At 39.0% G+C, this 12,185-nt stretch overlaps 2 protein-coding genes across 4 annotated transcripts in view; one reads left to right on the plus strand and one right to left on the minus strand.

Moving 5' to 3' along the window:
* Nucleotides 1-12,185, plus strand: part of LOC143527889 (globoside alpha-1,3-N-acetylgalactosaminyltransferase 1-like) — a 204,937-nt gene that overhangs the window by 57,653 nt on the left and 135,099 nt on the right. The window lies entirely within an intron of this gene.
* Nucleotides 1-12,185, minus strand: part of LOC143527884 (NACHT, LRR and PYD domains-containing protein 3-like) — a 35,991-nt gene that overhangs the window by 8,213 nt on the left and 15,593 nt on the right. For all 3 annotated transcript variants that reach the window (XM_077023239.1, XM_077023238.1, XM_077023240.1), the window contains 7 exons: nt 6,408-8,291; nt 5,773-5,946; nt 3,930-4,103; nt 3,142-3,312; nt 2,501-2,659; nt 492-653; nt 136-309 (listed from right to left, as the gene is read on the minus strand). In XM_077023239.1, coding sequence (XP_076879354.1) covers nt 136-309; nt 492-653; nt 2,501-2,659; nt 3,142-3,312; nt 3,930-4,103; nt 5,773-5,946; nt 6,408-8,291 — 2,898 coding nt within the window. The remainder of the gene's footprint in view (nt 1-135; nt 310-491; nt 654-2,500; nt 2,660-3,141; nt 3,313-3,929; nt 4,104-5,772; nt 5,947-6,407; nt 8,292-12,185) is intronic.

Consider the following 12,185-nt stretch of genomic DNA (forward strand, 5'->3'; position numbering starts at 1 on the left):
GTGACGACATAGATCTTTCTGTATTTCTGCTCCATTGTTTGAGAATTAGCGTTACTACTATTTGGCCAAAATATGCCCAGTGAATTTCATTATACACATTGATTTGATATGAAGGTAATTATTGTTTAATGTTACCTGACTATTTCCAGTTTACAGTGTGAACTCTGCAGTCCACCACAAAGCAGCTTCACTCCTGAATCCTGGATCTCGTTGTCACTGAGATCTAGTTCTCTCAGGGGAGACGTTTCCTGTTTTAAAGCTGATCCCAGAATTTCACATGTCTTGTCATTAAGATGACAGCTAGCTAGCCTGCAAATAGATATACAAGATATTACAATATACTCTTTGCAATACTTTACATGCATTATTCATTCTTCGCCCCTTGATAAACACAATGTTTAGTAAGGTACCTACATAAATATATACATATACATATAAAGACACAATATATATATACACAGAAACATGCAGCTCTGTACTTATCTACAGACCTTAATGTGTGCAGTTTGCAATTTGGATCAGAGAGCAACTTGACTCCTAAGTCTCCTGGCTGGTTGTAGTTCATATCTAGCTTTTTGAGGTGTGAGTCGTATGAACTCAGCACTGAAGCCAGATGCACACAGCCTTGCTCTTCAATCGAACAACCAGACAATCTGTAGAAAGGAGGGGAACACAGACTGAAATGCATTTACATGCTTCAAAAGGTTGCTTGTCCCATCGCAATGGCAACAAAATTTTATGACCTACACAGGAACAGTGATAAGAACAAAAGTCACTGAAATGTTAATTATAAAATGTAGACACACATCCACAGACAGGCGAACACATACCAAGACTCAAACACAGACGCATAAACAGACAAACAAATGTGCATACACATCAGTGGCGATTGCTCTAAGACTGCAAGGGAAGCTCAGCTTCCCCTAAAATGTCAAAAAATAAGTGATCAAACATATACTGTTGTGTGTACATGTCATTGATTAAATATGCGCTACAACGCGCTCAACTTTTGTTCAGAATCAGCTTCTTATCACTGGTAACGACGCGGCTTTCCTCTCACTCAGTCCCGCAGCTTCACAGTGCTTTAAACGGTGTGGACGCTGAGCGTCTACAGAGTTCAATAGCGAAGCAAAGAGTGCAGCAAAACAAGATGAGCCATTGGATAAATGCTGGGCTTTGTCCCGCCCATCAGACGCTCAGCGTCTCTGGGGGTCTATGGGGCAGTGAGCCTGCCTCGGCTGGCCCGGACGCTCAGCTTCTGCATGATGATTGGATGATCTGTCTGAGGCTGAATCCCTTTTTGATTGACAGCGAAATGAGCGAATCAGCTATCTTTTGGCGTAAACCTCCACGGGAGTGTTTAATTTAATACTTTTTTTTTCATTCTGTTCTGAGTTGAACCGGAGATTTTCCTAATCCCCTTAGAGGAATTTTCGTCATTAAAAACGACTAGCGACAAATCGAGCTTATATTTCTGGTGGTTTTTGTTGTAGTTGCTTGTGTTTGCAGACTGAGTTCTATCACTCAAGCCGAAATTGAGCTTCCCCTCCTTGAAAAACCAGCATCCGCCACTGAGACGCATACATACACCAAGATGCATACACACAACTAGACACACACAGAGGCAAAACACACACAAAGACGCATACATACACCTAGATGCATACACACAGACGCACAAACGGAAATGATAAAACACCAAGACACACAACAATTAAGCAATTACTTTTACGACATGTAGGCTATTGTCTTAGATATAATTAATTGTATGAATGACCATGTGTGAAAGATAGAAATTTGTGGTTTTAGTATCAAGTATGTTTAATAAAAGTAATTATTAAATTATTAAAATACATTTAATAACGGTCTACATAAAAAGAACAGCAAAACATGTATGAAATCCAAAATACTATTAGATGTCAGCAAATAACCTGTAACGATTCAAGGGGCGGGTGTGACGGAAATGCAGATATTTATGATTTATTAAAGAAAAGTAAACAAAACAGTAAACATAGGAGGGTTAACAGGGTAAGGAATCAGACGAATGACTAAACCAGACTACACAAACGAAACTAGGGATATGTACGGGGACAGAGAAACTAACAAACAATACAAGTTTAAACCAGGACAGACTACGCGGAGCTGGGAGGCACGGCAACGAGGAGAACAACGTAAATAACTAAAACTAGAATGGAGACAGATAACAAGAACAAGAAACATGGTAGCAGGGATTTCAAAATCAGGAGCAGGAAAACAGGAAGATACTCACACTACAAGACACACAATGACCGACACGGGAGTGAAACTCCACGGGGATTATATACACAGAACTCAGAACTAGACAGTGAAACGAGACTCAGGTGTGTGCACTAACGACAAGGGCGTGACAGACAGAGGGAGAAACAATGGGAACGGGGAAGCTAGGCGGGACCAGGGAGGAGGGAGGGGCTGGACGTGACATAACCTCTACGTGTCAACAATGAGTGTATTTAAAGGTCACCTGAGTGTCTCCAGCTGTGAACTTTTTAGTTCACTAGAGAGCAATCTCACTCCTAAATCATGAAGCTTGTTGTAACTGAGGTCCAGTTCTCTCAGGGAGGAGTTTGCCAGTTGTTTTAAAGATGATGCCAAAATTTGGAAAATTTTGCATACAGATATTCTGCAAAGGCAGAGAAAAATATTTTATAAAATAACAGTGACGATTGAATAGATTAATAGAATAATTTATTCAGATATAATATATTTTATTCATACATTTGCAATTTTAGCAGATGTAGAAAAATTATTTTCTATATTGCACATTTATGTTTAGTTTTTTTTTTCGTTAAACTTTTCAGTTGCATTGTCTTCCCCTTCTTTTACTTATCTGCCTGTAATAATCACGAGATTAGTGCCAGATCCACATGTCATAGTTTCTGCTCCCTCCATGAAATGACATTCTATTATCACAGTGATGTGCGTTTGCTGTTGTCAACATGCCAACTAAGTAGTCAGTCCAATTTATTCCCATGACGTGTCCCAATGTCAATTCTCAGCTTCGATAGTAAACGTGACAATGTGTGTGTGTGTGTGTATTAGACATCATATTGAAAATCAAATGGAATTCTGCATCATATAGGAATACATTTACAGACAGCCTACCTGAGGATTTTCAGTTTACAGTGTGGATTATTCAGTGCAGAAGAGAGGTTCTCCACTCCTGAATCCTGTAGATCATTGTTACTGATATCCAGTTCTTCCAGATTATTTTCAGATGTCAAAACAGAGTGGAGTGATTGACTGGATTTTATGGTGAGATTACAGTTAGCTAATCTGCAAATTAGAAGAAATAAAATAGCAGATGACAGTTAAAAGAGGGCATGTGGACCAAGTCATCCAGAGATCAACTCAACAGGCTGAGCAGGAAAATAAGTAACAAAAAAACTCAGTACTAGAGTAAAATGTAAGATTTCTAGGCATTCTTGCCATAATATTTTGGCTCCTACAGTTCAACAAGCCTGTTGGCTGCAAACATGGCTTATCTTAAATATGAAAAGCAAAATGGAATTTGCCTGTTGAATGATCAACACTAAACTGCTCACTTTTACATTAGCTACACACGTACAGGTTAAGTAGGGTTTTTTAAGTGATAATACAGCACTTAGGAATATGAATTGAATCCAACTGAAAGTAAACAACATGTTATGAGGAAATCAGATAAGATTGCGAAAACATCCAACTCATCATATTATAAGAAACAAATTTAAAATCCATCTCCTAAGCGAATGTAGACCCAAGTTCATGGATCCAGAAGACCTTTTATAATAATCTTGTCTTGGTCTGCCTTTTTTCTTTACATTATGACCCCCTCACCTTCATATTATGTCCGGCAAACATTAAAAAAAATGTTTTTAAACATTTTTATCGACACTAATTCAAAGAAAACACACCCGAGTTTCTCCAGTTTACAATGTGAACTCTTCAGTGCTGTACTGAGATTCTCCACTCCTAAATCCTGAAAGTCATTGTGACTTAGGTCCAGTTCTTTCAACTGGGAGTTTTCTGATTCCAAAGCAGAACTGAGAGGTTTACTGCAGACTGGTGTGAGATTACAGTCAGCTAACCTGCAAAGTCAAAGAAAATAAATGTCACAATATGAAGCATTTTTCGTTCAAACTCCCTGCCAGTCACAATAAAGTACAAACTCAAGTTTCAATAGGACATATTGAAACAAATAACAGAGAAAGAGTTCAAGCTCAGGAAGAAAAGAAAACAAAAAATATATACAATACCTAATATTCAAGATTAAATGTTATCCTGAGGCACAATGTTTAACACTAGAGCTCCTAGAGAAGCGAAAAATTTTCACAGGGCTTGGTAAGGTCCATGTAGCCCACTCCCTTGCTGTGAAGGGATTAACGCCCATTGTCTTGGTAATGCGGTGGAAGCGGCTCACCCCAAGCTCATACGCCTGCCAAAGCACAAGCTGGCTCACCCCCAAGCTCATATGACCAAAACACCAAACGTGATACTTCACGAAAAAGTTGAAGTTACAAGCAGACTGTTACCAATCCTACAACAAACAGCGGAAAATTTGTAGACTCGTGTTTCAAAAGTTACAATTCAATCGCACGTAGAGACGACAGTTTCTCTAATGAGTCCCGTCAAACAATAAAAATAAATAAAATTGTTTGAATCTTGCTCTTTGTATATTTCATATACTATACTATATAATATTTGTTGTAATCAAGCACTTTCTGTTTCCGTGTTTGAATTCGCGTTTGAAAAGCTAAGAAATTATATGGCGCAATTAGCTCGATGCTAATGTTATATAGGAAATCCCATATCATTGCTAGCGAAAATTAGCATGGTCGCGTTGCATCACTGCATCACTGATAAATGTTGTGATCTAAACAGTAGGCTGGAAAAGGAGAGGAAAAGACAGGAAAACAAATTCATGTGCTCTCTATCTATCTATCTATCTATCTATCTATCTATCTATCTATCTATCTATATTTGTGTTAGAAGCATTTGATAGAAGCATTTGTGTTTCTGCTTGTTTGTGATCTAAACAGCAGGCTTGAATCTTGCTCTTTGTACATTTCTTATACTACCTCTCTATCTATCTATCTATCTATCTATCTATCTATCTATCTATCTATCTATCTATCTATCTATCTATATTTGTGTTAGAAGCATTTGATAGAAGCATTTGTGTTTCTGCTTGTTTGTGATCTAAACAGCAGGCTTGAATCTTGCTCTTTGTACATTTCTTATACTACCTCTCTATCTATCTATCTATCTATCTATCTATCTATCTATCTATCTATCTATCTATCTATCTATCTCTATATTTGTGTTAGAAGCATTTGTGTTTCTGCTTGTTTGTGATCTAAACAGCAGGCTTGAATCTTGCTATTTGTACATTTCTTATACTACCTCTCTCTCTATCTATCTATCTATCTATCTATCTATCTATCTATCTATCTATCTATCTATCTATCTATTTGTGTTAGAAGCATTTGAAAGAAGCATTTGTGTTTCTGCTTGTTTGTGATCTGCCTGTTTGACTTTCTAAGTGCATCAGTCTTGCTCTGTGAATTAACATAATAAAGGGGGATGTTTGGCTTTACTAATTGTTGGCAAGAAGGAGAAGAAGGAGGGGTGATGTCCTGGGAAACCTGAATTCTCAGGAGCTCTAGTGTTAAAATAAACAGTCTGTTAATTTTTCTGCTGTCATCACATCTTGGTTAGATTTTTTTTAATTCAGGCATGAATTTACACAAAGCCCACCTGAGAATCTCCAGTTTACAATGTGAGATTTTCAGCCCTTCAGATAGCTTCTTCACTCCTAAATCCCGAAAGTCATTGTTACTGAGGTCCAGTTCTTTCAGGTGGGAGTTCTCTGATGTCAGAGCATTGTAGATAGTTTCACTTAATCTTGTGGTGACATTACAGCCAGCTAATCTGTAGGGTCAGAGAAAATAAAGTTCAGAGTTGAAATATTCAATTATAAAAGTTACAAAGGTGAGAGATGACAGTGGTAAAAAAGTAAGGTTTGCTTTATGTTTGTGGTGGGGTGTCATGGGATCTTTATTGTTAAAGTCTCATCTAGACAAAATTTTACTTTAGTTTTCCATCTAGCTGGATAGCAACTGAATGTCTAGCAAATGGTTAGTTTATGCTAACACACCACCCAGGAAATAGATGTTGTAGGGAGATTGATAGTTGAAATTGAAAACAGGTAACTTCGATGTAACAATTGAGATCACACTAGTATTCCGGTGAGGTGGACCTCTGGTGGCTAGAAGTGGTAATGCTGACACCTAGAAATAAATCCCTGTATCTTTGAATATTGTGCAATACTACTGTTTAATCAGTACACTATAATAATGTATTATAGATATTACATTAGTTTCATCACTCACAGTGCCTTTCTGCAGTTTGCTATAAGTGGTAACAATCTCCGATAGCCCTCTTCTGATGTGTTGAATTTCTTCAGTTCCAGCTTATCCAGCACCTTCTCTGACATCTGCAGCATGTAGGCAATGGCTGAGCAGTGTGCTGCAGAGAGCCATTTTTCTGACTGTTTCTCTGATTTTAAATACTCCTGAATCTCTATGAATAGTGACTTATCTCTCATTTCAGTCAGACAGAGGAACAGGTTGATTGATCTCTCAGTGGGGAGGTCCTTTGTTTTTATTTGTTTTATGATGTACTTCACTGTCATGTTGATGCTCTCTAAGCTGTTCAGTGTGTATGGCAGTAGTCCATATAGGAGTCTCTGATTGGACTCCAGTGAGATGCCCAACAGGAAACGAAGGAAAAGGTCCAGGTGTCCATTCTGGATCTTTACGGCTTTATCCACTGCGCACACCAGCAGATCATGCAGTGTGTCATCCTTAGTCCACACATTGGGGCTGGACCTCGTGTACTTTTGCCAGCGAAGTGGAATAAAATCTTTGACATGCTCCAAATTCTTATTTAGATAGCAGTGAAACAAATAGAATGCTGCCAGGAACTCCTGAAAGCTCAGATGTACAAAACAGTAGACCTTCCTCAGGCAATGTACAGATTCCTCCCTAAAGATCTCAGTGAATATCCCAGAGTACACTGAGGCATCAGTGACGTCAATCCCGCACTCTTCCAGGTCCTCTTCAGAGAACATCGCATTTATTTTTAATAGCTGTTTGAAAGCCAGTTCAGCCAGTTTCAGAATCAGGGATCTGTGGGATTGTGGAAGCTTTATTCGATCTTTCTCACTCTTCATGTCATATTTCTCATTCATTATATTTGTCTGAATGCACAGAAAGTGTAAGTACATCTCAGTCAGAGTTTTAGGGATTTCTGTTTGCTTGGTTTGTTTCATGATTTGCTGAAGCACAGTAGCTGAGATCCAACAGAACACTGGTATGTGGCACATGATGTGGAGGCTGCTTGCTGTCTTTATGTGTGAGATGATTTTCTTAGCTTTATCTTGGTCATTGATTGTCTTCTGGAAGTACTCCTCCTTCTGTGGGTCATTGAATCCCTGAATTTCTGTCACACGGTTGATGTACTGAGGATGGATTTGATTGGCTGCTGCTGGTCTGGAGGTTATCCAGATGAGAGCAGAGGGAAGCAGCTCTCCTTTGATGAGGTTTGTCATCAACACGCCCACTGATGATGTCATGGTTATGTTGGACACTTTCTCAGTCAAAAGGTTCAGGGAAATTTTGCTTTCATCCAGACCATCAAATATGATCACAACTTTGCATGAGTTCAATTTTTCTGGGTCCAAATCTTTTATTTCATGATGTATGTCACACAGAAGTTCATAAAAACTGGACTGCTTATCTTTAATTAAGTTCAGCTGCCGGAATGGAAACACAAACATGAAGTCTACATCTTGATTGGTTTTTCCCTCTGCCCAGTCCAGAATGAACTTCTGCACAGAGACAGTTTTCCCAATTCCACAAATTCCTTTAGTCAACACAACTCTGATTTTCGCTTCTTCTGTTTCTCGTTCAGGACTTTGTACATGTTTAAAGATGTCTGAACAATTAATTTGAGAGTCTTTCATTCTGTGTTTTTTGGGTATTTTCTCCATCTTTATAACCTCATGTTCTTCATTCACTCTTTCACTCTCTCCCTCTGTGATGTAGAGCTCCGTGTAAACCGTGTTCAGGAGGGTTTTATTCTCTGATATTTTGATTCCTTCATATAAGCTCTCATACTTGTTCTTCATGCTGGTTTTGTGTGTTTGTGAGACTTTGTGCAGGACGCCAGTATCCACTGATGTGTAAGAGGATGGATCCTCTATGAAGTGCTGCCTGATGGGGGTCAAACACCAAAACACAAACACCATTAACACAAATGGCCATGGAAAACTTCTCAGAATGTAATTGACCAAAACAATAAATTGTTACATCTCTTAATGTTTTGACTTTTCAAAAAGTCAAATAATTTGTCAAATCATTTGTTTAATGGTAACATTATTTTTGTTTTTGATGCTTTTTCTTCCATCAGATATGAATGCACTGATTTAAAGCAGAATATTTTTCTGACTGAAACACTTCACTTACTGAATCAGACCTTTCCCACAAGTTCTGTACAGTATATTTATCTACAATACTAACAAATGCAGGATAGAATGAGCATAGGGATTTCATACTAGCATATATAATAACATGCATATAAACTAGTGGTGGGACTTTAACGCGTTAATTTTGATTAATTAATTACAGGGAAATTAATAAACTAGTATTTTTACATTGTTAAAAGAAACCCTGCACAGGCTAGTTTAAATCGATTTCGCTCGTATCTCTGTAATATTGCCGTCATCGCCTACACTTCAAGACTGTGAATCTCTGTGATTGCGGCGCGGCTACACAGTTTGAGTGGAAACTCTGCTTGGGCCATCGAACAGCAACATAGCTTGCTTGAAAGCTTGGTTTGGGCGCAACACAGTTTGCTTGAAGGCTCGGTTTTGGTGTTTGAACGGTTGCAAAGTGCATATAAAAAATGGCACGGAGAGTGATTTTCACCTCAAAGCAAGTACTGGATCTGAATCTTGAATCTGATTTAGAATCGGACTCTGAAACTGAGTGTGGTGGTGACTCTTTTCAGGCCAAAGATGGTACGGTATGGTTTGAACAAACTGCTGGCAAACCTCGGCGTAGAGCACAAGAGTGCAATATTGTGAGAGAAACCCCAGGGCCTACGTGTTATTGCAAGGACAAAATTAAAAGTCCACTGACCAGCTTACTGTGTTTGATTGACACAGAAATGTGGGGCACAATTCTGAAATACACAGAGGCAGAGGCTGAACGAAATAATGCTCAGTTCAAACTACTAGCGAACAGTGATCATTAAACCTGGGCCCGCTACCCCCCCCCCCACCCACCCCCCGAAAAAAAAATGTTCCTCTCCTAACAAACTGCAATAAAGAATAAAGAAAAAATCGAGATGACAGTATAGCTTTAGAAACGCAATAAACAATAACATTTGTACTAGATATCTTGTTAAGCAAAATAAGTTTCCAAACAAAATAAGGTTTCACAGCTCCGGTTCGCGGAAGCGGGATATGTAAATGAGGACGTCAAAGGACTGAATCGAAACTAGCTAGCGGCGGTAGGCTAACGACAGCTAGCGTCGCCACAGCGGGCGGAAATTATCATACAGTTAAGACCGCCCACTAAGAGCGAAGATATGATTGGTCAATTTTACTGTCATTTGAAACTGGTATTGTGCTGAATTATAACTGCCAGGCCCTCTGTAAACGAACAGCGGGCATCACAGTCCTGATAGGGGGAGATGCAGGCTCACAGGCTTCCTCTTAACCCCTCACCTTCCAACACAGATTGAATAGACACGGTTGAATAATTTATTTGCTTATATTTTTATAAGTGTTTAGATGTCGATTGTAAAACTGTACGTAGATAAAATAAAATTGGATAATTATATATATAATGTTTTAAGAATATTTTAGGCCCTCTGAGAGGGCGTAGAGGGCCCTGACGGTTCCCCACTGGTTCAAACTAACAGCTGACGAACTGACAGCATTTGTGGGTCTCGTTTATTTGAGAGGTATAACAGCCTGAAAAAAGCATGAAACTTGATGAATACTGGTCTGCTGACTTGGGAAATCCCATTTTCAAAGAGACAATGTCTAGACAGACATTCAGAGATATCATGCGCTATCTGCGCTTTGATGACAAGAGCACAAGGGCTGCCCACCTTGCGACTGATAAATTTGCTATGATCTCGGAGATATTTGATAAATTTGTGAAAAACAGTATTGCTTCTTACCAGCCCGGTGAGAACATAACTGTTGATGAGCAACTGTTCCCAACTAAAGCTCGCTGTCATTTCACTCAGTACATCGCCAATAAACCTGATAAATTTGGGATGAAGTTCTGGGTGGCGCTGATATTGAAACAAAATATATGTTGAACGCAATTCTCTATTTAGGGAAAGATGAAAGCAGGCTGGCTGGTCAACGGTTGTCTGAAAATATTGTGTTGCGTTTGATGGAGCCTTTCACGGGTAAAGGAAATTGTAACGACTGACAATTTCTTCATTTCATTGCCACTTGCAAACACCCTTTTGGCGAACAAAACCACTATTGTTGGTACGATGAATAAAATCAGACATAAGATGCCCCCATGTACCAGTGGTGGACGAAGTACACCAATTATGTACTTGAGTAAAAGTACAGTTACCTTGCATTGAATATTACTCAAGTAAAAGTAAAAGTATTCACCTCATTTTTTTACTTGAGTAGAAGTACAAAAGTATCTGCCTTCAAAAAATACTAAAGTATTAAAAGTAAAAGTAAAAACATTTTTTTTCTTAGCGTCACATCAAAACCCCTAGGCCTACTCAATCAACAGGTGAACAGGAAACAGTGCCTTACATTTGCCTAGCAAACACAAAATACACAAAACTAGCCTGTATTATCCTCACGACATTCATTTCCAAACTTTATCCATATTAATAATTCACACTAGAAAGGTAGACAAGTAGATAAACCGTTTAATATGAAAACATAATTCACCACCAAACAGAACAATAATTTCGAACCGGCCACTTCGGACCTAGCTTGGGGGACTTTTTCTGAGGTTCTACGTTGTCCACCACATGGCGGGACAGGGAAGCTAGAAGCTCTAGCACCTAGAACTAGAACTGTGTGCAGCCCAACCAACTGAACTCATAATGTTAAACTTGGCCAAATAATTAATAATAATTAATAATCAGGGTTGCCAACTCTCACGCAATGAGCGTGAGACACACGCATTGACTGTCTTTACCAGAGACCGTCTTCACACGCTCACACGACATACATCCGATTTCTCACACTGAAAAAAAATTTGTTTATTTACCTCTTGATCTACATCTATGATTCAATGAGTTACTAGTTCGCTCTGACGCCAACCACTGGCGATCGATCGATCGCGATATAACCATTGACCGTATACAGTCAATGGATATTAGAGGTGTGCCAAAAAATCGATTCATATATCAAAAATCGATTCTCATTTACTACGATTCAGAATCAATTTTAAATGTCCCAAAATCGATTCTAAGTCGCGTTACATAATTACAAAATTACGCGAGACTTTACGCAACAGGTTCTGGGACACACTCGTGTGCGGAAAGGTTTCAAGACAGATGGAGGAAAGAGATGTTCAACCTGTTCCATCTTCATTTAAGGCAAAAATATGGGTTCATTTTGGTATTTACGAATGCCAGGGAAGACCGAACTTGACACAATGTAGCTCGTGTGCAAGGCGTGTGTAACGCGGTGAGCACGGGAACGTACACACAGCGTGAAATAATATAGAGAAGGATGGACACGAGTGCCGGCTCGCAAAAGCAATACGTTTGACACTCGTCACATGTATTAGCAAGAGGGAAACGCGCACAGCAACCCAGAACGAACAAACAAAACAACATGGGAGACTCAACGCGCAAGCGAATAGAAACCAAAACCGTGAGGGCATGGAGCAAATAGAAACAAAAAACAACATGCAAAATACAATGCGGGAAAACTCACAGTTAACCGTAGTGAGACGGGAGAAAGAAACAAAATAACAACAGTAACTAAAAAACAGCGCGGATAAATGCAACGCGAAAATGAAACCAAGGACACCAGAAGAAGTAACTGGCAAAAAACGCAGCAGCAAAATAAAACCCTTCCCAAAAATAAAGGCAAAACGGATAGG

This window comes from Brachyhypopomus gauderio, chromosome 12 (assembly GCF_052324685.1).
Source record: "Brachyhypopomus gauderio isolate BG-103 chromosome 12, BGAUD_0.2, whole genome shotgun sequence".
NCBI lineage: Eukaryota > Metazoa > Chordata > Actinopteri > Gymnotiformes > Hypopomidae > Brachyhypopomus > Brachyhypopomus gauderio.